We start from the raw sequence: 23,504 nt of genomic DNA on the forward strand, positions 1-23,504 counted from the left end.
CTTTATTTTATTAAGTATTCATCTGTTGATTTTAAATATCACTAAGATTAGGGTTTTAAATACTTAAAAAGTTAAGTTATTCGTCCGTAGTTTGAAATTAAAGGGAGAATAGACTTATCCTGTATAGAAATGACTTTTTCTTATATACATTACAAAATAAATATTGACTATTAGTTTCATCCCCAAAAGCATTGATTAATTAATAAATAATTTTTCTTTAATCATTGTTGTATGAGCGACTGAAGGTAAAAAAAAACTATTTTTTAATGAAATTATTTGTCTCTCTGAATATCAAATAGTAAACTATTCAATATAATTAATACAGATAGTTTTGTTCATTTAAAAATGTATAAATAAAGAAAGTTATATATAGAGGACTGTGGTTACATAAAATTTGCAGCTATTATCAATCAATTAGATTCGCTCTTGCGTTTGCTCCCTACGTTGAAGCGAAATGTGTTGAGCATTATTAAACGCACTTAGTAAGTACACTGCACTCATCAGATTCAATTGCAGTTTTTATGTACCATTTCCTGTAGAATTGCTGGTGGAAATGATGTCCTTGTGTAACAGTTTTCCTTATAATTTCAATAAATGTGAGGAATATGGAAGAGTGGAAGGTATGTTCATTTCAATTGTTTAGTTCAGTTGAAAAAAAGTGTAATTTCAATTGATTATCATATAAATACACTAAAGAGAACATATATGTTTATTTAAAATTGGTTTATTTTTTATTTATATCTATTAACAACATAATTTATTTCTCATTCTATAAATATATACTTTCGTTGATATTGTATATACATATATTATTATTACTAGTTAAACTCTCAATTAAATAAAATGGGATAAATAGAAATGTTCATATTTTTATACAGAAACTATAATTCATAATGGCTTTGGATTCAATTTATTGCATGCTGGTAGTTGTGGTCATTTTGATTTGAATGGTGTGCCAGGTTTCCTAGGCATAGGTTGCCTTTGCCTAGAGAGAAATGATTGACCTTGACCAGCACTCAGTAAAGCTAATCTTTCATCAACAGCTTCTCTGTGACAGTGAAGACCTAGTCTGTAGTATGAAGTTGTTATTAACCTGTTTTCTTCCTCCTTGATGTTGTTATGACGCAGAGGATCAATGTTGCCATTGCTTGTACCTTGGAGAGCACTTGCAACCTCTCTAGCCCTCTCAGTATTCCTTTCTAATACCTCCTGCTGATGAGCTATCTTCTGTTTAAATTCCTTGTTCACAGTTTTTTGTTCTTCCAGCTGAGCCTCAGTTTCAATGATCTTCTGATTAGCAGCCCTATTTTGTTCTGTCAATTTCTCAATTCTACTTAAATGTTCATCAAGAAGAACTTGTTTAGAATGCACATCATGATTACTAGATCGCAAGAGACGATTTTCTTTTTCCAATAATTTTAAGCGATCTTTTAATTCTATTTGCGTCACTTCTTGAGACATTGCTGCTCCATCCTGTTCCTTCTGTGTTGCTAGTCTTAGCTCTTCATTTTCATCACGCAACATGTCTCTTTGTCTTGCTGTTCTCTCTTTTTCACCCTGTAGTGCCGCTATTTTAGATTGCAACGTTTTATGTTGAAATCTAACCTTGTGCAGTTCTTGCAAAGATTCCTCCAATTTTTGTTGCAAATCATTCACCTCTGACTTATATAATTCAGACTGATTTTTCCACATATGGTATTTCTTTAATTCTTCTTCATATTTAAGATTTTGTTTCAAATATTCATCACTTTTGTCCTCTAACAACTTCAATTGCTTCTTTATATCTGCATAATCTTCAAGTTTCTTCTTATATGAATTAATTGTGATTTCCAAAGCTTTCACTTTATCTGCAGATTCTGTCAAAGCATCTACTTCATCCTTCAATTTTGATGTAGCTTCTGCAGTTAAATGAAGTTCTGCAATTTTCTCCTGCAATGTTAGTATTTGTTTCTCTTGGTCTACAACTTTTGCAGCATAATCATCCCTGATAGTCTCTAATTTAAAAATCTCCTCCTTCAACAAATCAAATTGCTTTCTGCTCTCCAATCCTCTTGGTATATCTGTTGTTTGTTGCTCCTTAATCTGATTAGCCAGCAATTCATTGTCAGCAACCAGAGCCTGTTTCTCCTCTTGCAAAAGCTGCACTTGAGCTTCCAAGTTGTGACATTGCTGGGCAAACCTATCCTTGGCCTCATTAGCACCTTCCAAATCAGTTTCCAATCTAATAATCTTTGAATCAAAAGGTTTCAAACTTGTTCCATCTGGGCTATCTGTTAACTCCTGTAGTTCCACAATAGCATGCATAATACACTGCTGCACTGATTCTTCCAATGCCATTATTTGTGTTATATATTCCTTCTTCCTTTCGCAGTTCACAGCACATCCTAATACAAGTCTTAACAATTTTCCTACCTGAATCAAATCTCCCCTTTCCCCTATACTCTGCAAGTCTGGTCTTCCAATATCTAGTAGTTGGAAGTTCAGTACATCTTGGTAATACTCAATAATAGCTTCATTGATTTTCTTCAAATTGCTAACCTTAAGTCTCCAATTGTTTCCAACCTCCACTTTCATTTTGCCTTGCAACTTGTAGAAATTCGCTGGGGATATCTTTAGTAGTGCCTCAAGAATGGCAACACCATCACTGATTTCCAATAGTGTTCTTGTATGGGTTGGAACCAAGGACTGTAGCCATTTAACAAGGCTTTTGCACACTTCTTCTGAAGGACCCATTTATGCCTACAATATATGTATCATGAGAATATAAACACACAATTTAACTTCTCCTGCTTCTTTGGAAAATGATTCTCTCAACTAAGAGACTTAATTTATTTACTATCTTAGTTACTATGTATATGCTTTACATATGTCAAAACATAAATAGATTAACTCTCGATGTTGACTTGGCAGACGTTTACCAACTTAAATTCTACTAATGCTTATTTGGTTGCATACAAATTATATAACATCATGATACATTGCAACTATATCATGATTGGATATTTTTGAAAATGGATGGATTCAGCAACCAATAGCTGCATACAATAGTTGCTTATAACAATCATATCACAATTAAAGAAATCAAACAATTTATACGTTTTACAAATAAAAATACGTTTAAAATATAATTGAAAATATATGTTGTTTACTAATATAACTTTCAAAAGTATTCATTGATATATTAAAATATTTATTATGTATATATTATCAAAGTTACTACTATTTTTAAACAGAATAATTAATTTAATAAAACAAATATTGTCTATTAATTGGACTTAAATATGGAGACAATACATTTTAAATTAACAATTCACGATTTGTGCATTCTTTAATTAAATATAATTAATATAATTACTGTATTTCGATTATTGATTAATGCCTAGAATTGTCATACAATGACAGCTATAACTCCTTTGTAGGTATATCAGCTGTATATCATAGGTACGGAATCCCAATTTAATTTTGTTTATAGAATACTTTAAGTTATACTAGATATAACTAGATAAAGGTTTCTTGATTGCACTTGAATGATTCCTAAAAACTATAACATATATTGTAATTTGGATATAGTTGAAATTAATCAATATATTCTTATATTTTTGCACAATCTTTAAAGAATCTTTCTAAATTAGGATATTACAAATTTCATGATTTATTTTATAAACCTAAATTGGTAATATAGTACTGATAATGAAAATGGCCAGTCTATTTAATTAAACAAAAAATAATTTATATTTATAAATAATTTCAAGCTTTTTCCTATATGGATATAATAATTTTCTGGGTTTATATCATTTGGGAAAAGCATACAAAAAAATACATATTTGAATAATATCCTGAATATTTCCTTTGTAGGTTAGATTTATTGTTAATTAGGTAATTTGTTTAGGAATTCATTGGAATTGACGATTAGGAATTCCAAGTTTTAGAGGCAAAGAAAATGAGGTAATTATCATTACTTTTTAGGTACATCTTGTTATATAATTATAACCGTTATATTTTTATATAGCTGTTTCAGCCTATACATTATTTACTAGCAAGTTATTAATATGTGAATGATTTCACGTAACTTCTAAAACAGTTGTTAGAGCTTTAAAAGTGGGCATTTTTGTCTGGATTACAAATTGATCCACGTTGTTGTTATATAACAATACTTTAAGACAAGACAAACAATAACTTTGGTTATTTCAGTATTCTTTGCGATTTTATCTTTAATAAAAATAAACTAGAAATTATTTTTAAACCTATGCAATTTGGTAAGATTGTTCAAACTATTATACACATTATTGTGTAAATGTTCCTGAATAATCGACGAACAGGTAACGTATCAATGATTATTTATAGCTATTTGTATGATACATCATTATGTGATTTTATTGCTAGAATTGGTAAGTTTTCACGTAAATTGGCACAATCTAAATGAAGAAGACAAGTTAAGAATTATTCTTACTCTCATTTAATTGAACAAGGAAATAAATATATATTCCTTGACACTAAATATTCTTAACTGCGGGACTTCTTCAGTTACAATATTCCTAAAATACAAATTGACAAGGTCGGCCATAGGCAACCAATTGACTTAGATGAGATCTAAAGAAAGCTATCACTAAATAAACTCATTAGAAATGGAATACATTTCGTGATATGTATAGTAAATAGCTTTAGAATAATAAAAAAAACGATTTTTTATTGGCATTCACTTGAATGATATCAAACGTATTATGAACTAAATACAAAGTTAGTTTTTTTTCTAATATCCTAATGAATTATGATTTTAAGTTTATTGGATAAAGAGACCAAGTATAGCAATACCTCGTTTAGCGCTTCCTTGACTAACGATAATTTTAATGGAAATGATTTAAAATAATGTTTTGGGGACTTAATATATGTCCAAAATTTAAAAAAATAAATTATTTATTGTGTGACAGACATCGTTTATGTGATCAATTGTCCCAATAGATATAAATGAAAATACTAACATACTTTTGGTGGGACATATTGTCCCAATAGGCTTGAAAGGGTTAACGCTGTATCGTTTAGCGTATGTCGTCTAGAAACGTAATCACTAATCGAGGTCTTACTGTATACAATTAAAACATGATATTTGGCATTCATTTCTTTAAACGAAATAAATTGCTTAGTTCTCATAACAGTCCAGGAAAAATCGTATGCTATTTCTATCACAGTTAACGATAAACTTGATGTTCTTATGAAAACTTGCATTATGTATTCGAGTCCAAAAAAAAATAAACAAACGTTATCAAATGACCGTGAATGACCGGTTTTTTTTGTACAACTCGCAAATATATTTATTATCTGCAAACAATTAGTCTGAGAACCAAATTGTGTTGAGATCAGCAAACATTGACTAATATATTTGTTCATTTCACATTCGATTTTTCTTATTTCTATTGAAAATATATGAGGTTTTTTAAAAGAAACACAAACATTAATAAACAATTTTCTCACATGGTTGAGAATCCATGGGAATTATTTAAATTTTAATGTTTTAATAGAATTTTACACATGCGAATAATTTTATAAATCAACTATATAACAAAGATGTTATATTGTTTGAATTGTAGTTACAGATAAATTAAAATTCAATTTATTTTGACTATGTTTTCATGACATTTTGTCTTCAATGCTAAATCCGTAATAATTTTCGTATAACATGATTTCATACAACACGTATTAACCGTGTTATACTACTATAAATATAAAAAAAAGTGAATAAAACACTTTCAATTGCAAATGAGACTTGACAACAACTGAGATACATATAATTCAATTCTTATCATATAAAGCAGTATATACTGGCTTATAATACATCATATCTATTACTTCTGATACCAGTAAAGCGATGGTTACGATTTTTGTCAAGAAAATTAAATAGTTTATATGAATTATACTTGCGCAAGTCGTAAGGAATTTCCCAATTTTCACCAGTTACCAAACATAGTTTTAGTAAAAAATGGAAGTTATTTATTGTTACCTCTCCATTCGTTACAGGTTTGTAAGGTATTCGTGTTATCATTTGGGAGTGAAAGGATGCTAGTGTTTAAGGAAGTAAGTACCAATTATCTGCTTTCAATAAGATAACTAATGAAAGCAATATCAGCAGGATATAGATTGAAGATGAAACATGAACAAAAATTGTCTGAAATTTTAAAATGTAATTCTTATTTTGGAAGATGAAACTTGAATCGTGATCTGGAGCAACTCGTGTATATTCTTGTCTTCAAATTCTCAAGTACTAGTGAGTTAAGCATCGCAATTAGCTGGATAAATTGCGAATCACATGTCCATATAATAATATCCGGCAATTGCGTAGATTCCTGCAATGATCCACTTCCCAGTGCATGGATTATTTTAAATGTTATTAAAAGTACGTTTATTTAGTTATAAACAAACATAAAGAATGCATGCTTCCGAATCCATGTTTGATCCAAATCCTTGATTCAGAAGTTTTGAATATGTAAAAGTTGCATTCATGAGGGGCTTTTAATTTGCAAAACAGTATGGATTTAAGGATAAAGCAATGAAAACTATAAGTGGATAGATCAAATGAATTTTATTGGTAACCATGCATTTTAATGTAGGATAAAGGCAAGGACCAAGTCTGGATTAAATCTAGTGTTATCCACGTTCAGGACATCAAAAAACGTCAATATTATTGCAATATGTATATGTATGTACAAGAGAGACATAATATGCGTAACCCACAGCTGTCATGTTAATGTCTCGTCGGGAAAACGCAAATGATCCGGTCATTTGTTTAATTCGCCATTGTCTCGTATTAATCGATAGTAAAATTAAATAAATTCGTCTAAAAATAGTTGTAAATAGTAGTGTTTCGAACGGAGATGCTGCGTTTTACGTAATGATATGTTGCATCTCTAAGGGAGGCATCAGTTGCTTATTAAACTATAACATTCGTAAGGTGATTGGTGCAAGCACCAAAAGAAAACTAAGTAGAAAGTAAAGTACTCTTAGAGCTCGGACCCGGGTACTTCAAGGATCTGCAGGAAGTTTTAAGCCAGGTAAAAGCGCATTCAGTTTTTACTTCAGAAAATGAAACCGAGCTTATGGTCTTCCTCGATTTAACGTTTGTTCAGCTTATGAAAATGTAGTTATTTATTTTGAATTTGCCGCCTGCTGAAGTGTTTTGGTTATGTTATGTAGAAAAACACACGGCTCAGTCGAGTACTAATCTCAGACTTGACAGTGAGAAGCTGTGGATTAAAGATAGTGCAAAAAAAGAAGAAGGAAGAGGCAAAAAAAAAAGATCGTGAAGAGTATTTGATTGCTGAATGCGTTGGAAATAACATACCTTGTGTGTATTTTTATGTTTTATATAATTTTGTGATGTGCTTCTATGTCAAGGCACAGCAGAACTAGTGAGGACAGGGGTCCTAACAGAGGTGGCAACAACGAACATTCGTACTCTGGTATCAAACGAAAACGAGATACACAGGCAGAAATTGAAAATATGAGTGATAATACTCATAAGAGGGCCAATTTCTCGGCAGTAACCCAGAATGGACTCAACAGAAACTTGAATATTCTTAACCTGAAGCCAGCAGCCACCAAGAAGCTGGTCATCAAGAACCTCAAAAGTAAGTGAACATTGAGAGTATTATATATATATAGATGTATGAAACATGAAACTAAACAATTTATTCTTAGGTGAGCCTAAGCTTCCTGATGATTATCGAGAGCAAACATGGGATAAGTTGAAAAGTGCAGTATTGGACATCCAGAAGTCCAAACCGAATTGCTATTCTCTGGAAGAGCTGTACCAGGCCGTTGAAAATATGTGCAACCACAAAATGGCTAACACTTTATATAATAATTTAAGGCTGTTAACAGAAAGCCATGTACGTGATAATATAGAACAATTTTTAGCCGAATCTATGGACAGATTTTTATTCTTAAAGAAAATGAATGATACATGGCAAAATCATTGTCATCAGATGATCATGATACGCAGTATTTTTCTCTATTTGGATCGCACTTATGTTTTGCAAACACCACACATTCATTCCATATGGGAAATGGGCTTAGAGTTATTTCGACAGTATATACTGCAGTACACACTTGTCCAGACAAGAATTGTTGATGGTTTGTTAATGCTTATTGAGAAAGAAAGGCAAGGAGATGCTGTGGATCGTACCCTACTTAAATCTTTGCTGAGAATGCTCACTGATTTGCAAATCTATGATCAAGCATTTGAACAGAAATTTTTAGTAGCTACTGAACGTCTTTACGCATCCGAAGGTCAAAGACTGATGCAAGAAATGGAGATCCCCGAATATTTGTCGCATGTGGATAAACGTATTTTGGAAGAAAATGAAAGAGTTTTACACTATTTGGATTCGGGCACCAAATATCAACTTATCCACAACATTGAGAAGCAGCTTCTAAGCGAACATGTTAATAATATTCTTCAGAAAGGATTGGATGGTCTACTCGAGGGAAACAGATTGGCAGATTTGAGTCTTCTTTACGTGCTTTTCGGTCGAGTTAAGAATGGACATTCGGAGTTATGCGTTTCATTTAATGCTTATATCAAGAAGCGCGGACGCACCATTGTCATTGATCCTGAGAAGGACAAAGAAATGGTACAAGAGCTGCTCGACTTTAAAGATACTATGGATAATGTCGTTGCTAATTGTTTCAACAAGAATGAGAAATTTAGTAATTCCTTGAAAGAGGCTTTTGAATATTATATTAATCAGAGGGCGAATAAACCAGCTGAGCTTATAGGTAAATTGATGAAATTAGTGTTAAAATATAAATAATTCTAATGCGTATTGTATTTTTCAGCAAAATTTGTGGACTCGAAACTCAGAGCTGGCAACAAAGAAGCCACTGAGGAGGAACTTGAAAGACTTTTAGACAAGATCATGGTACTATTCAGGTTCATACATGGCAAGGACGTGTTTGAGGCATTTTATAAAAAAGATTTGGCTAAAAGATTGTTGGTCGGAAAAAGTGCCAGCGTCGATGCTGAGAAGAGTATGTTGAGTAAATTGAAACAGGAATGCGGAGGAGGATTCACGTCTAAACTTGAGGGAATGTTTAAAGATATGGAACTAAGCAAAGATATTGTCGTCGCTTTTAAACATTATGTGGGTAACAGCAACAACGATTTGTCATCATTGGAGATGACCGTCCATATATTGACGATGGGTTATTGGCCAACATACACTCCAATGGAAGTGAATATACCGGAAAATATGGTACAACTTCAGGAGGTTTTCAACAAATTCTATTTGAGTAAGCATAGCGGAAGAAAACTTCAATGGCAACCAACACTCGGTTATTGCGTGTTAAAGGCACGCTTTAAGTCCGGCCGAAAAGAACTCGTAGTCTCGTTGTTTCAATCTCTCGTTCTTCTCTTATTTAATTTATCTGATGAACTGACTTTTGATGATATTAAGACGGCCACGAACATCGAAGATGGTGAACTGAAACGTACATTGCAATCTTTGGCATGTGGCAAAGCTAGAGTTCTCAACAAAACACCAAGAGGAAGGGACATCGAGATTCTGGATAAATTTAATTTTAACAATGAGTTTGTAAATAAACTTTATCGCATTAAGATCAATCAAATACAGATGAAAGAAACGGTAATAATTTAATCAATGCTGGATGTAAATCTTCATATTAATTTGGGATATTTGTTTTATTTTTTAGACGGAAGAGCAGAAGGCTACTGAAGAAAGAGTATATCAAGATCGACAGTATCAAATTGATGCAGCTATAGTAAGAATTATGAAGATGAGGAAAACTTTGAGCCATAATCTTTTAATTAGTGAATTATATTTACAACTCAAATTCCCTGTTAAGGTAAAGACTTGTTAACATTGAAACAAATATTTGATAATCATTAATATCTGTTTATTTTGTAGCCTGCTGATCTGAAGAAGAGGATTGAATCGTTAATCGACAGGGATTATATGGAGCGTGACAAGGATAATCCCAATCAATATAACTACGTTGCATAAGGAAAACTTAACAAGTTTCTTTCCAAGTTTAATCGTTTCAATATTTAATTATATATTATTTTCTCTCTGATTGACAATAGAGGTTTAGGTTGCCAATCTAGTCTATAAATTTTCATTCTGCTTTATTGAGAATTGTTTATATTAATTTTCGGTTGAAAATTGTAGTGATACGTGTATTTCACTTTGTTCGTTTTTTTTTTCTTCTGTCGTTGCATTGCGTTGCGATTTCCTTTCTGTGGAAGACATTGTTTGTCAAATAACAATATTTATCATGTACTTTTTTTTATTTATTTCTTTAGGTTCAATCAGTTTTAAGATACTTTGAAGACGATGTAAAAAGATGGTATTGAAACTTTTATTTTAAGGTTTTGGAGAAAAAAAAAAAATAATAAAAGTAAATTTATTTGTATGTAACAACTATATTTGTAAATATGAAACAATTGCGTTTTCGATGTCGTCGGTCTGAAACATGTTATATTCTGAGAGGATTCTTTTATAAATAAAAAAAATATCTGGACTTTAATTAGTTTTTGTATATTTTCGCGACCTGTTCCATCAGTTCGTTTTTGGAGTCGACCTCGTGTATTATAGATTCGACCAAGTGACTAGGTAGAGGCTCCTTCTGGAGGAAATCTGCGACGAGGTTCCATGGTGATTTTCCACCTCCGTGAGCTAAGCACTCCCTTCTATACCTTTCGCCCTGCGTTCTGCTCAGCGGATCCGCCTCAAAATAGGTCTGCCAGATCCAAGAGGCCAAAGCAGTGGAAACCAAATATGAGTAATATTTAGCGCCGTAACCAACCAGATGGCTGAACCGCAATTGCCATGCTGTGTCCTTTATATAAGGCAAACTGTAGAAGTTATTCTGCGTGGCTTCCAGAACGTCCGTCGTGTTACCGTTCAATGGATGTCTCACATGATAATTCTGATCTAGAGCTGAGTAGAACAATTGAATCTGCATTTCACTAGCCGTGAACAGGTGCTTGGATGCACAAAGCCTCTGGAGCATATCTTCAGGCATTGCCTCTTTTGTCTGGAAGTGTCTAGCAAAAGTCCTTAGCACTCTTGGATCTCTAGCGAAGAATTCCATCAATACCGATGGTACTTCGGCAAAGTCCGTGCTGCATCTCGTCCCTGTAACATGCTGATATCGAGTTCTGCCGAGCATCGAATGCATGGCATGACCCATTTCGTGGAACAGGTTATCTACCATGCTAGGTGTTAGTAATGAAGGAGTAGACCATCTAGGCATTGGAAGATTCAGCATAAGTACAACAATTGGTAACTGGTAAGAACCATCGGCCATCAGTTTACCGCCTCTAATAGTAAAATGACAGTCTTGATTTGGTTTACCATCCCTTTCATAAAAATCACAGTAAATGTACCCAAGCAATCCTTCAGTTTCATGAGTCACAGCCAATTTGTACACGTCAGACGTCCATACTTCACCATTAAATATTTCCTTATTATCTAAGCTAATCCCATATAGTCTATTAAATAATATATTTAATCCTTCCATGCACGAACCCAGCGAGAAGTATGGCGAATATTCACTTGAAGCGACTTTAAACTTTTCTTTTTTGTACTTTTGTGTGAAGTATGGTATATCCCAAGCAGAGAGTGCACCAGACTGGGGATTATCAGCTTTTTTCATCATAGCCATTACATTGAAGTCATTCTCAGCCCTTTCCCTCAAATTTGTAGACAACAAATTTAAAAAATCCATTGCAGTATTTGGCGTTTCCACCATGCTTCCCTTTAAAGCTCTCTCAGCATAAGTCTGAAATCCACAAATGACAGCCAACTCATGTCTTGCTTTCAACAATTCTGTCAATAAATAATCTTGATGAGGATCAGGATGTAAGTAAATTCTATATGCCAGTTCCCTAGCCACAGGATTTGTAGATTCAGCATTCAAACCAGATACTAGCACATTATCGCCATCTGCAGGAAATCTGTACAAAGGAAATAAAATTAATTTCATAAGTTTCAAAATGACTAGAAATTGGACTTACACATGTTGTATATATTGAGGTAGCTGTTGTTTTTTGATTTTACGAGGATTGGCAGCTCCTGCAACAAAATGCTGTCCCAAATGCAAAATTGAGTCATTCAAAGCAACAACTTTATTTCGCTCAGCTTCTGGCAAATGAATTCCACTTTGCTCAAAATCAAATAAGAATAATTGGGCTACATGGTTGTCCACATCATTGGTTGGAATTAGATCTCCTTCCTTTACTACCCTCTGCAGAGCATCATACAAAGACTTGTGAGTGTTCAATCTGGAACAAAATTATTAAAATTAAAAAGAAAATAAAGCAATTGTAGAACTTCGTTTTACTTTTCAACAATCCCACTGACTGCACCACAAGCAATTTCAGCAGCCTGTTTATATTTGCCACTGGGGTGTGCCAGCCTAATAAATTCAGCTAGATCAGCAACCTTGCATAGGTTGTCAGAGAGTTCATCAAATATTTCAACCATCTTCCGTGTCCGATTCTCACTAATGGCTTCCTGGATGAGGCCATTTGTTTCTGAAATACACCTATCCTTGAGTAAATAAAAGCCTTCATATGAAGACAATTCAGGTACTTCAAATAGACCCTAAAATTGCAACAAATTAAAACATATTGGTAAGACAGCATATGTACATACCTTATTCTCTTTGACTAAGCTCAGATTTAGTTGTGTGGTTGGTCTTGTGTTGAAGGCATTGGCCAGATCAGACCAAGAGGTGGAATAACCCCTTTGCGACAGCCGCCTGGCGAAGAATCGATCGAAAAAGAATCTACTCATCTCTAAACTATGCTACTCATTCAGGACATCACTACAAACATATAAATAGTTGCTAATGTTGTGAACAGATACGAAGTTCACGCCAGAGATCACTGCGAATGATTTGTTTTGGCCTATACTGCCAATTATACAAGAGTGTATAACGTGGGGAGGGTTGTCCTAGGATTATTTAATGCGATAGTTATGTAACCCACCATGCACGCACTATAGTGAGCGCTTTTGATATAACAAATTCATAATTTCCTTTCAAAAATAAAAGCTGTAGTCTTAAGAGTATGTCAATGATTTTGAAACGATGAAATCTTTAGATTCTATGTGTTCGTTATGATTATATCTGGACAGTCTTTGCAGGGATTTGAATGATTGAAACAGTTTTTAAATAAATTTTAGGTAATAAATTTCACCCTTCAGATTGATAGATGTCGCACGATCACAAAGCGCAATAAAAAAATATTTATTTGCAATGCGTATTGATTTATTTATTTAAAATCTGCTGGTTACCTGGGAATTTGGCCAGGGCTCGTGGACGGCTTATTTCCCGGGTGCATGCAAACGTTGCCTGGGCGACGGTGCGGCCTACCATCAATCTGCAGCAGTTGGCCAGGCACTTGCAATCCATCAGCGCATCCGACTGGTCGACCTCTTCGTCGTGAAGAATAGTATGACAACATCTGCTTGAATCATCTGCACAACAGAGACATTCAACGAGATGAAGAAAATAATAGGTCTGAAGTATTTGGTAAGTGAATTTTCCTCAACAACTATCTGAAACATGAAAAAGAACAAAAATTGATGTTGAAAGCACCAATCTTAGTTATAACTGATTGCACAATATGTTGTTACAAAGCTGAGATTTTGAATACATCAACGGCATTTCATATTTGCTATGGTGGAATGCTATGACTGTCTTATAAGTAAAGTCCTTGCCATTGTACAAGAAAAATATGTGCACCTATGGTAACATATCGTCCTAGATAACTGTTACTTCTGTAGATCTCATGTAGCCACAGCTGTTCTAGTATAATGCTGATACTGAAGAGATGCAGTACATTCTATATTTAGAGCGATTCCTTTAATTTTAAAATTTATAATTATATAGGTCAGGGTGCATCTACCGCGCATTAAAGAAGAGCGCGAACAAAAATGGATGTTCTCCAATAATATATATATATATATATATTGTACATTTATGTTATTATTCCATTTATCAATTGAAAGAATGTTATTACTGTTTCAATTCTGTTTTTCTTAACTTTTGTACAAGAACAATATGTGTACAACATCACTTGGTTTTTAACTACATTTTAGGTTGTCAACTAGCTCGGAGTACTGCAGATCATGCGACTAAGATGAAGAAGTCTATTGTAATTCCTCTAGTTTAGTAAATCCATTTGATATCTCTTGTTTATAGTTAATTTAAAGTTCGAAATTATGTAGGTCGTAGATCATGCAGCGCCACAGATGATGCCCGCGGAACGCACGCAAAGTATACGAGCTCGGTCAACTAGCGCATGCGATTTGAATGGTATATTCGAAAAAAAGAGGGTGAAAAGGGGATGCATGCATGCGTTTGTGAATCGTATTGATTTTCCGTTTCCAAGTAACGCATTCTCCGGGGGTGGTTTGACCTAGGGATACACCTAGCTCAACTCGTCTGGGGTTGCACACACTGTTGCAAGTCTGGTATCGTCGACTTGCATTGTGTAAACATGGTCGTCGTCCTGATTTAACTGCGCAACTCGTACGCAAATCACAGTCCTGTGATTTATGTAAACACTGGGCAACAGTCGGTTGTTGGTCGTGGAGCGCTAGGGACGTATAGGGACATTGGTGCAGTGAAAAAACCTATTGCAGGCCATTGCAGACCTACAAATCAATATGAGCGATAACGGTGAGGCAGTCCCTTAAGTATTTCACTTCACCCTTAATCAAGCATTTCTCAAACGCTCCTCCAAATCATTTCACAAGGAGATGTATACGTCTTTAAAAGATATTAGCGTATTGATTGATTGGAGCCATTAGCCTTAATGCACTAGACCCAATTCATAGTACCCCTAAATCATTCCCATACACAACAACCATATTCCACCTATTGTTACCCTGGTATTTACAATACATGTTTCATATGGCTTAGTACAATATTTTTATTATTATTCATCATTATGCATAAAAACATGTAGGCGTTACAAAAGCATTATGTCATACAATAATATCAGGGTTGCACAATCCATCTAAACAACAAATTTTATTTCTTTTTTTTTTCTTTCTTGTTTTCCAATGATCCAGCTTCTGCAGCAGTACCCATGCCAGAGATAGGTGCAGGCGATAGCAATGTTCCAAGGGTAAACATATTTTTGTTGGCAAATCTACCATATGAGCTTTAAACATATCTGCTTTCAACACATATAAATAAACATATAGTATTACTAAATATTTATGTGTAAGACAATAAGTATTTACATATTTATGTTTATGTTACTGCCTCTTCTCATATTTTTATTGCTGTTGATTATTTTTAATTTAGTTGGATTTGGATGTATGTGTGTGCATTGCAGGAGACTCTGCGAGACTTCAAGAAGCGAATGAAGCAGAACTCTCCAGAAACAAATATGGAGTTGGAGAACTGTCTAGTGGATGACTATGAGGTCTCAACTTCATGTGATGGGATGGTACGGAAACCAACAGGGGTTATATACAATAATGACATGTTGAGACACAAATGTGTTTGGGATTCTCGATACCCAGAGAATCCTGACAGATATTCAGCAATCATCCAACGGTAAATTTGTGATTTCAATGTAATTATTGATTATTATATTACAATTTATGAATTACAGTATAAGGGAACAGGGTTTATTTGATGAATGCAAGCTCATTGATGTTCTGAGGAAATTTGATAAGCAATTACCAGCAACTGTTATTGCCCAGCTGGAAAAGCTTAAGAACATATGTGAAAAATTCCATCCACTGGAAACAGAAAAGGTGGCCTCTAAATATGATGCCATCTATTTTAATGAGGTATGCAAATACATTTTGGATACAATTTTGCTATAATTATTTATTTTTTTTTAATTATTAATTTTCTTAAAATTCTTGATAATTGTAATGAAAGTAAACATTCTTACATAAAACTGGATTATTGGCTGATTAAAATTTGGCGACGTCAAAGAAATCCAATTTATCTTTTTACTTATGTTTTATGCGTTTATTAATTTGATTACAGCATACATATGACAGTACACTAACTGCGTTGTATTCGACTTTATCGTTGGTCAAAAATATTGCTGAGGGAGTTATCCAAAATGGTTTGGCTATAGTTAGACCCCCAGGTCATCACGCTCAAAAGGATAACTTTAATGGTTATTGCTTCATCAACAATGTGGGTTGTGCAGCTCATTACCTTTTGGAGACACAGAAATTGAAGAAGATAATGATAATTGATTTTGATGTTCACCATGGACAAGGAACCCAACAGATGTTTTACAAGGATAATAGGTAACATTGTTATCCAATTTATAGCATTCTTTTACATTGGTTTTAACAATATTTTAGGGTTCTTTACTTCTCAATCCATCGTTATGAGAATGGGTTGTTTTGGCCCAATTTGCGTGAATCTTCATTTGACTATATCGGCGAAGGACCTGGTGTTGGTTACAACATAAATGTCCCCTTGAATGCTACAGGTCTAGGCGATGCAGATTATATGGCAGTTCTAACTCATATTTTATTGCCCATAGCCTATGAAGTATGTATTTTTTTGTACAATTAATATCAATAGGAATTTCAAAACATTGTTTATCTAGTGTGCAATTCTTTTGAATTGATTGAATTTAGTTTTCAAGTTCAATATTTTGTCTAATTTGAAATTGAATTTAGTTCCAGGCAGATATGATATTATTTTCTGCCGGATACGACGCTTGCATAGGATGCCCAGAGGTACATTATTTTTATTTCGTTATTTTCTTTTTAGTTTAATCCAGAATTCGTCTTAGTCTCCGCTGGTTATGACTGTTTACTAGGCGATGAAAAGGTTGGCACGTTTACAATACAACTAACGATCTTTATATAACACATTTCGCAGTTGCAAAAGGCCTTTTTAACCCTTTATTGCCCAGATTAATTATGTCAAATCTGTTGATTTTTGTTTGATGAAATATTTTACGAATGAATGCATGATCAAATTATTTTATTTCTGATTAGTTTTTGAAAATGAATGTGGTTCCACTGCGAAACCACTGGGAAATAAATTATTCTTTGTGTGGAACCACTGACACAGAGAGGGTTGAATAACCAATATTGATATGAAAATATTAATTAACGATTGTTTTGGATAACTTATGAAGGGATCACTTTCGCTTATATTCACTTTGCTTATATCATGCGATTCATTCAATTTCATAAATTTGTTTTAAGTTTGTAAATTCGGATTTTGTTAAAATTGATTATTTGTAAAAAGCACGTCATAACTTGAGGAGGGAAATACATATTCATTATATTATTAAACACAAAATATTTTAGGGAGAGATGTGCGTTTCACCTGGATTTTATGGTCACATGATTAAGCTTTTATCTGGAGTAGCAGAAGGCAAGTTGGCAGTTATTTTAGAAGGTGGATATTTCTTGCCTTCTTTGGCTGAAGGTGTATCAATGACACTCAGAGCTTTACTGGATGATAGACCAGCAGTTCTGCCTCCTCTCGGACAAGCTCACAAAGAAGTCCGTCAAATGATAAACAACATAAAATGCGTTCTACACGAGTTTTGGGGTTGCTTCAAAGTCTACAACCGATACGATTTGGAGGACTCCGGCATGAAGGACATTATCCATCATGTTGTTATTAAATATTTCGGAAAGGAGTTCACTCCTCCTTTCGAAACTCGCAATTGCTATCCCGTGATGTCAGCTGCCGTCTATGAAAAGTGCTCCAATTTTATTGAAGATTTGAAACAATGTAAGTTACTTAATACTCGCGTAATCCAGATTTGTGCTATTCTTTAATTTGTTCGAAGATTACGGAGAATTTAAACGTAACAAGGTTTGTTACGGTTACGATGATGACATGGGTTTGCATATGGATGAGAGTAATGCTATTGAAACACCAGCAAGACTTCAAGCCGTGTATGAGAGATTCAAGGAATTAGAACTGGACAAGCGATGTGTGAAAATTGATGTATTTTCATTGATTTTTAATGCTATTTCATTGTATTAATACATGTATTTTTGACAGATACCAGAGTTGAGTGGCGAAGAGTGGGCTAAGAAGACGCATATCACTTCGTACGTTACTCAATTGACCGTGGAGGGTTATGTCCCAACGGCGCAAAGCAACGACATGTATTGGAATCCAAAGGGAAGCAAGATCAGCATACTTAAAGCTGTCAACACTGTGTTATCCGTAACAGATGCTGTCCTATCCGGCAATTTTGCTTCTGGTGTAGCTATTGTACGTCCACCAGGTCATCACGCAGAACCAAGTAAGTCCCTTGGTTTCTGCTATCTCAACAATGTAGCTGTTGCTGCACGTTATGCTCTTGATACATTTAATCTGGAAAAAATATTGATCGTGGACTTCGATATTCATCATGGCAACGGCACACAAAAAATATTTTATGACACGGAAAGAGTGCTGTACCTTAGCATTCATAAGTACGAGCAAGGGACATACTTTCCTTCGACACAGGACGGATCCAGCACCAAAACTGGTAGAGGACTCGGAACAGGATACAACGTCAATGTTCCGTTCAATTCGGTAACTATAGCAACGTATAGATTTTTTTTTTAAATTATTCATTTGTTTGTATTAGTCTCGTGCACAGGAAAAGATGGGCGACACAGAGTATTTGAATGCGTTCTGCAGGATCGTTCTACCGATTGCTTACCAATACGCCCCTGAACTAGTCATCGTCTCAGCAGGATTTGATGCGGGCGTCAATGATCTTCTGGGAAACTACAGGGTACATCCGGAAACATTCGGTCACATGATTCAACTGTTGCGTTCATTGGCAGGAGGCCGCTTGATCGTTTCCATGGAAGGTGGGTATAACACCACAACGCTGAAACATTCCATGAACTTCTGCGTGAAGGCATTACTGGGTGATCCTTTGCCGCGGCTCAAGATTGAAATGCCCAAGTTGCACGCTTATAAAGCATTTGAAGAGGTTATTGATATACAAAAAGAATTTTGGTCGATTTTAAATGTTGACAAGCACTTGCCTGACAGACTGTCCGGTTTGGCTCTTAAGGAAGAAGATGTTGAGGTATTGATTAGCAGATATGGCCGTAAACCATCCAATGAGGTTAATGTTTCTGAGAGCGTCGCTAGTGAAGTCAGTAGCATGCTCAAGAACATCAGCCTCATGCATGATTAATACAAGCTTGGACTACGGTCATTTTTAATTGCGTGGGGCCAAACCATTCCGAACCGTAGTTATTACAAAAAGCAAGTCTAAATATAATTATCTACCTTGTTCCTGAGAGGAATCATAATGGGCAAGTACAGTCTAACAGATTTTGGAGATTTACAGATTGTGAATATCGTGCAATATCATAAACTAACCCGTGGATGGATTCGTATGATATAGCTTTTGTAGGTGAAACCGTACTTCAATTTTAGAAATAAGAAAATGCAAATGCGTTCATTTGTGTTGTACTGATAAAGTACTTTCATTCGATTGCTATATCAGCAAATTTCTATCGATGGGTTGGATTTTTGACATTAATGAATGTGCATTTAAGCATTCCATTGCTTTACATTTTTCTCCTCGAGAGAATTATGAACAAAAAGAACATTGGTAATTTATGTGTGTCAAGGATAAAAATAGTAGTGCTTATATAATTACAGTTATATACATGTTAAAAGAGATGTTACCTACTAAGTAAATGTATTTGAAACCAAAAAAAGAAGAAAGAAAAGAACAAATTCTGTAGTGCGAAGCACGAAGCATTCATGTTAGTAATTAAGTCAGTGTTCGATGTTATTTAAAAAAAAACTAAAAACTAGACTTCTTTTATGTTCGCTTATACTCATCATCAGTTCATGCAGTCTAAATTTAAAGTCTGTTTCGATCAGTTTATAGGGGCTGAACTGATTTTTCTGTACTTGTGCATTGTATGACTTACTTACACTAAATATTTTTTATATCTATATATATACGTTTAAATATAAATATATTTATGATTATACTCATTGACAGTTTGCGAACTGTATCATCATGATTTGACTACTAACTGATTTGACTTTCACTAAGTTTCAGTAAATGTTGGTTTGTAGTACAGTACAGTTCGCATACTATCGATTACGCATACGTACTAATCGCGGTAATTTATAATAAATAAATGTATACTAAATGTACTGTGATTCGTCGGAGAGATGAGATATTTAAGATTGAATGGATTTTATTGCCAATCGAGACGGTTTGTCTTCTTCCGAGTATATTTTGATCGATTGGTATTGTAAACAAAATTGACCAAAAGAATTTGACGAATTAGAGATTTCTTAATCATAAAATATATTATTATTAATAATAATAAAGATTAAAAAAAAATGGAAAAATATTTATGAAAAAAAAGAATTTGCTCTGGAGGAACTGAACTAAATTTTAATATTTACAAAAGAAAAAGGTTTTATGCAGACTGTTACGAATGGGAGAGTCACTAATTGTATTTAATTAAATTTTAAACAATGAAATAGAAGCTAATAAGTCGTTGTCTATGTAATAAGTGTTCGAATTAATAGTATTTAAGGATCATCTAAATGTTACAAAACAAAATATACAAATGAATTTATGTTTAGGTTGTAATAACACAAAATCTATAAAACTTGTGTATCTAAATTTAGAAACAAAGATGTCTACTGAATGTTAAATTAATCGTTTAATGAGAAGATGAATGGCCTAATCTTAATAAAAAAATTTATTATATCAAAACAATAATTAACATTTATGTAACGTCATCGCCGTTACATAACAAGAAGTGCAAATTACAATCTTCACGTATATTGTATAACAACCTTAACGAGGCCAATGTATTTCTTGGGTAATTGATGTAAATTAAGTATGTCGATGATATAAATCATTTTATTCCAAATAAATGTTATGTAAATGTATACAAATTGTTTTTAAATCGATTGCGGTTTGATTAATTTCACTTCGAACACCGACAGACTGAATGATCTAAGTATGTTGATCAAGCACTTCGTGATCATTTCGTACTTTAAACTTTTCATGTCCATCACGCTTAGGATGTGTATCAATTCAGAGAAATCTGGCAGTGCTTCGGCGCTGAAGTGGGGATAGAAATTCGAAACATTCTTCATGTAAATCTGCGAAAACTCGCGACTCTTCATAGCTTGCTCTAATTGTTCAAGTAAACTACCGGATATCAACAGGAACATCCGGTATCGTCGTGCCTTGTTATTGGCTGTATTCAGAATTGCGGAAATGTCGCGCAATAGGATCGTCGTATCCTTGGAACCCCTTTCGTAAGTAAAAACGTGCTTGGAAATTTGGTACTTGGATTTGTTCTTGTAGAATACTTTCTCAGTGTCAGGTTGTAAAAGGAATGCATGGGGAATGCTATAAATGTGACTAGTTACTACGTGATAGTTGTAATAGGGTTTATCGTTCACTTCGTTGGAAAGAAAAGCGGTGACAGGCAGAACTCCGCCTTGCTGAATGAAGCCGAAATAAAGAACGCATAAAACATTCACACTGAACCAAGCTTTAAGTAAGTAATGACTTTTATGATTACTTTTCTTCTCAGTTAAATCTTTCTTGTTGGTGGTGTTCTTAGGAGCCTTGATCAAAGCGTGATCTGGTTCCTTGTAGATGTCGAAAGCGTGAAGATATACCAGCGGAAGAATAATGGGAATTATAAATCTGGATTCTTGATGTGGAAACAGGGATAATAATATTGTTGGTGTTACGAAAGAGGCAGTCATCAAACCTTTGATGCTTCTAACTGTTGGTAGTAGATTGTACTTTCCTCTTATAAGCCTGAAACAAGTTCAAATTTAATTGTTAAGTGTTAAGACAAAGGGACCAAACTACTTACTTAATTAATAAACTGGCTATACCGAATAACGCTAAAACTCCTAACACGTTGAATAGTAGAGGAATGTTAACAAGAAAATGTAAGTATCTTGGATGTAGGCCATGTCTAGCTAAATTGTTACTATCTATATTGTACTTAATAAAATTTAATGGAGGGAATACAAAACTGTTTATGGATACATCTAACATTCCTATCTCGCCCCATGAAATGTACCCGTAAAAGAATGAGTCTACTAAAATTAAAAATACAATTGTAACAGTAGAAGATAAAATAAGTAACATAATTCTTATATGGAATTCTGTTGACATCACAGATCTATAACCAATTCCTCTGTACAGCCAAAAGAACAGAGGGAATAAAGCATAACACAAAAATGATGGTCTGTTAAAGAATCCCAATACTGATATAGTTGCAATTTGAAAGCAATTCCTATAAGAATCTGATGTAAGAATCAATCTTAATTTATGGAATTTAGCTCTTTCAACGGGATTCTTTGTTTTATGATATCTTTTATTTATATATTCCCTCTGCCTTAGAACAACATTAGAGAATATCATACTTTCCCCAACATAATAAAGCAACAAAGCGAACAGTATAAGTTCTATGCTATTTGTAAATGTACGAGTCCCATATATAATCATAACAAATGAACTTGACAATATCAACAAACGTGATTTATATTTTTCACTATTGATCACACACAATTTGTACAATGAATAATCAACTAGGAATGATAACAAGCATATAAACATTCTTGGGAATACTAAAAGATAGTAAGGAGTTATGAAATTGAAATTCATATATAGCCTGGTAAATATATCTAAGGTTTGTAGGATTTTATAGCTTAAGCCAACAGTGAAATAAGGAAGTCCTATGCTCCTCACAGGAGCAGTGACATTAAATTCCCATGGTAAACTAACATCCAACTCAAATATCCTCCCTGTAAACCAAATGTTTAAAAACTAGTAATCACAAACCAGACAGACATTTTCTAAGTACCAGCCAAAACCTCCACCGTCTGGAAAAACTCATCTGGATGGATATAACCTGTATGAGGCACAAGGACAAGCAACACACGCAAAACACATAAAGCCCAATATGGTTTGTAAAAGCCTTTGCCCTTAGCCATTATTTATATGAAACCCTTAATTGTTTGTATTGTTTTTCAACTATCCAATTTCTGACACTTAAATGTTTTTGAGGTTGGATTTTAAAGGGATGAAAATATATATATATTTAATTACATATATAACAGCGACATCTGTTTTTGATTTATTACATCGTATGTTGGAATGTATATTATATACAAACAAACTTTTATTAGATATTTATTATCTAATCATTATTTAATGTGTATTTTTATTTTATTATTAGACTGGTTTTATGCAACCAAAGATGTATAAGAAGTTGCATACTATAATCATTATTATATACTTCTTGTACAAGGATATGATTTTTGAATTAGTAGTTTCTTAATAGATAATTGCATGATTGGAATTCCTATGTTGTAACTAGTTCCCATGATAACAATTATTGCTAATACTATTCTTGCATACCAAGTTTTATATTATTGTTCAATTATCCAATTAATTGTAGTAATTTTGTAGTAATTAAAACACTTAATATATAACTTAAATAGTTTAT

At 33.7% G+C, this 23,504-nt stretch overlaps 5 protein-coding genes across 12 annotated transcripts; 2 read left to right on the plus strand and 3 right to left on the minus strand.

Annotated features, from left to right (window-relative positions):
- The first annotated feature begins 492 nt into the window (after nucleotides 1-492).
- Nucleotides 493-10,536, plus strand: LOC108569081 (cullin-4B). 6 transcript variants are annotated; one of them, XM_017930486.1, is made up of 8 exons: nucleotides 3,425-3,441; nucleotides 3,890-3,945; nucleotides 6,013-6,069; nucleotides 7,387-7,619; nucleotides 7,690-8,769; nucleotides 8,830-9,635; nucleotides 9,703-9,855; nucleotides 9,918-10,285. In XM_017930486.1, the coding sequence occupies exons 4-8, from the start codon at nucleotides 7,493-7,495 to the stop codon at nucleotides 10,011-10,013; spliced, it is 2,262 nt and encodes a 753-aa protein (XP_017785975.1). In that variant the 5' UTR covers nucleotides 3,425-3,441; nucleotides 3,890-3,945; nucleotides 6,013-6,069; nucleotides 7,387-7,492; the 3' UTR covers nucleotides 10,014-10,285. The 6 variants fall into 6 exon arrangements, with proteins under 6 accessions (XP_017785974.1, XP_017785976.1, XP_017785971.1 ...); XM_017930485.1 differs by lacking the exons at nucleotides 3,425-3,441; nucleotides 3,890-3,945 and adding an exon at nucleotides 493-620; XM_017930482.1 differs by lacking the exon at nucleotides 6,013-6,069 and having other exon boundaries at nucleotides 3,419-3,441.
- Nucleotides 825-2,883, minus strand: LOC108569085 (protein hook). The gene is made up of 2 exons (XM_017930490.1): nucleotides 2,791-2,883; nucleotides 825-2,739 (listed from the first exon to the last, which is right to left on the minus strand). The coding sequence occupies exon 2, from the start codon at nucleotides 2,731-2,733 to the stop codon at nucleotides 934-936; it is 1,800 nt and encodes a 599-aa protein (XP_017785979.1). The 5' UTR covers nucleotides 2,734-2,739; nucleotides 2,791-2,883; the 3' UTR covers nucleotides 825-933.
- Nucleotides 10,413-13,155, minus strand: LOC108569082 (mitochondrial intermediate peptidase). Its single transcript, XM_017930488.1, has 4 exons — nucleotides 12,669-13,155; nucleotides 12,355-12,617; nucleotides 12,029-12,295; nucleotides 10,413-11,968 (listed from the first exon to the last, which is right to left on the minus strand). The coding sequence occupies exons 1-4, from the start codon at nucleotides 12,807-12,809 to the stop codon at nucleotides 10,537-10,539; spliced, it is 2,103 nt and encodes a 700-aa protein (XP_017785977.1). The 5' UTR covers nucleotides 12,810-13,155; the 3' UTR covers nucleotides 10,413-10,536.
- Nucleotides 13,156-13,242: 87 nt separating this feature from the next.
- On the plus strand, nucleotides 13,243-20,599 carry LOC108569080 (histone deacetylase 6). Of its 3 annotated transcripts, none has more exons than XM_017930479.1 (11): nucleotides 14,201-14,700; nucleotides 15,096-15,151; nucleotides 15,365-15,588; nucleotides 15,647-15,827; nucleotides 16,033-16,304; nucleotides 16,362-16,554; nucleotides 16,780-16,839; nucleotides 17,328-17,760; nucleotides 17,819-17,979; nucleotides 18,037-18,558; nucleotides 18,614-20,599. In XM_017930479.1, the coding sequence occupies exons 1-11, from the start codon at nucleotides 14,688-14,690 to the stop codon at nucleotides 19,175-19,177; spliced, it is 2,679 nt and encodes an 892-aa protein (XP_017785968.1). In that variant the 5' UTR covers nucleotides 14,201-14,687; the 3' UTR covers nucleotides 19,178-20,599. The 3 variants fall into 3 exon arrangements, with proteins under 3 accessions (XP_017785969.1, XP_017785968.1, XP_017785966.1); XM_017930477.1 differs by lacking the exon at nucleotides 16,780-16,839 and adding an exon at nucleotides 16,686-16,745 and having other exon boundaries at nucleotides 14,203-14,700; nucleotides 18,614-20,598; XM_017930480.1 differs by lacking the exons at nucleotides 14,201-14,700; nucleotides 15,096-15,151; nucleotides 16,780-16,839 and adding exons at nucleotides 13,243-13,548; nucleotides 16,686-16,745 and having other exon boundaries at nucleotides 18,614-20,598.
- Nucleotides 20,600-20,759: 160 nt separating this feature from the next.
- LOC108569084 (GPI mannosyltransferase 4) lies at nucleotides 20,760-23,074 on the minus strand. The gene is made up of 3 exons (XM_017930489.1): nucleotides 22,860-23,074; nucleotides 21,861-22,800; nucleotides 20,760-21,802 (listed from the first exon to the last, which is right to left on the minus strand). Exons 1-3 carry the CDS (start codon nucleotides 22,987-22,989, stop codon nucleotides 20,926-20,928), a joined length of 1,947 nt encoding a protein of 648 aa, XP_017785978.1. The 5' UTR covers nucleotides 22,990-23,074; the 3' UTR covers nucleotides 20,760-20,925.
- Between the last annotated feature and the right edge of the window lie 430 nt (nucleotides 23,075-23,504).

Source organism: Nicrophorus vespilloides, unplaced genomic scaffold (genome assembly GCF_001412225.1).
Source record: "Nicrophorus vespilloides isolate i.1.1-1 unplaced genomic scaffold, Nicve_v1.0, whole genome shotgun sequence".
NCBI classification, from domain to species: Eukaryota; Metazoa; Arthropoda; class Insecta; order Coleoptera; family Silphidae; genus Nicrophorus; species Nicrophorus vespilloides.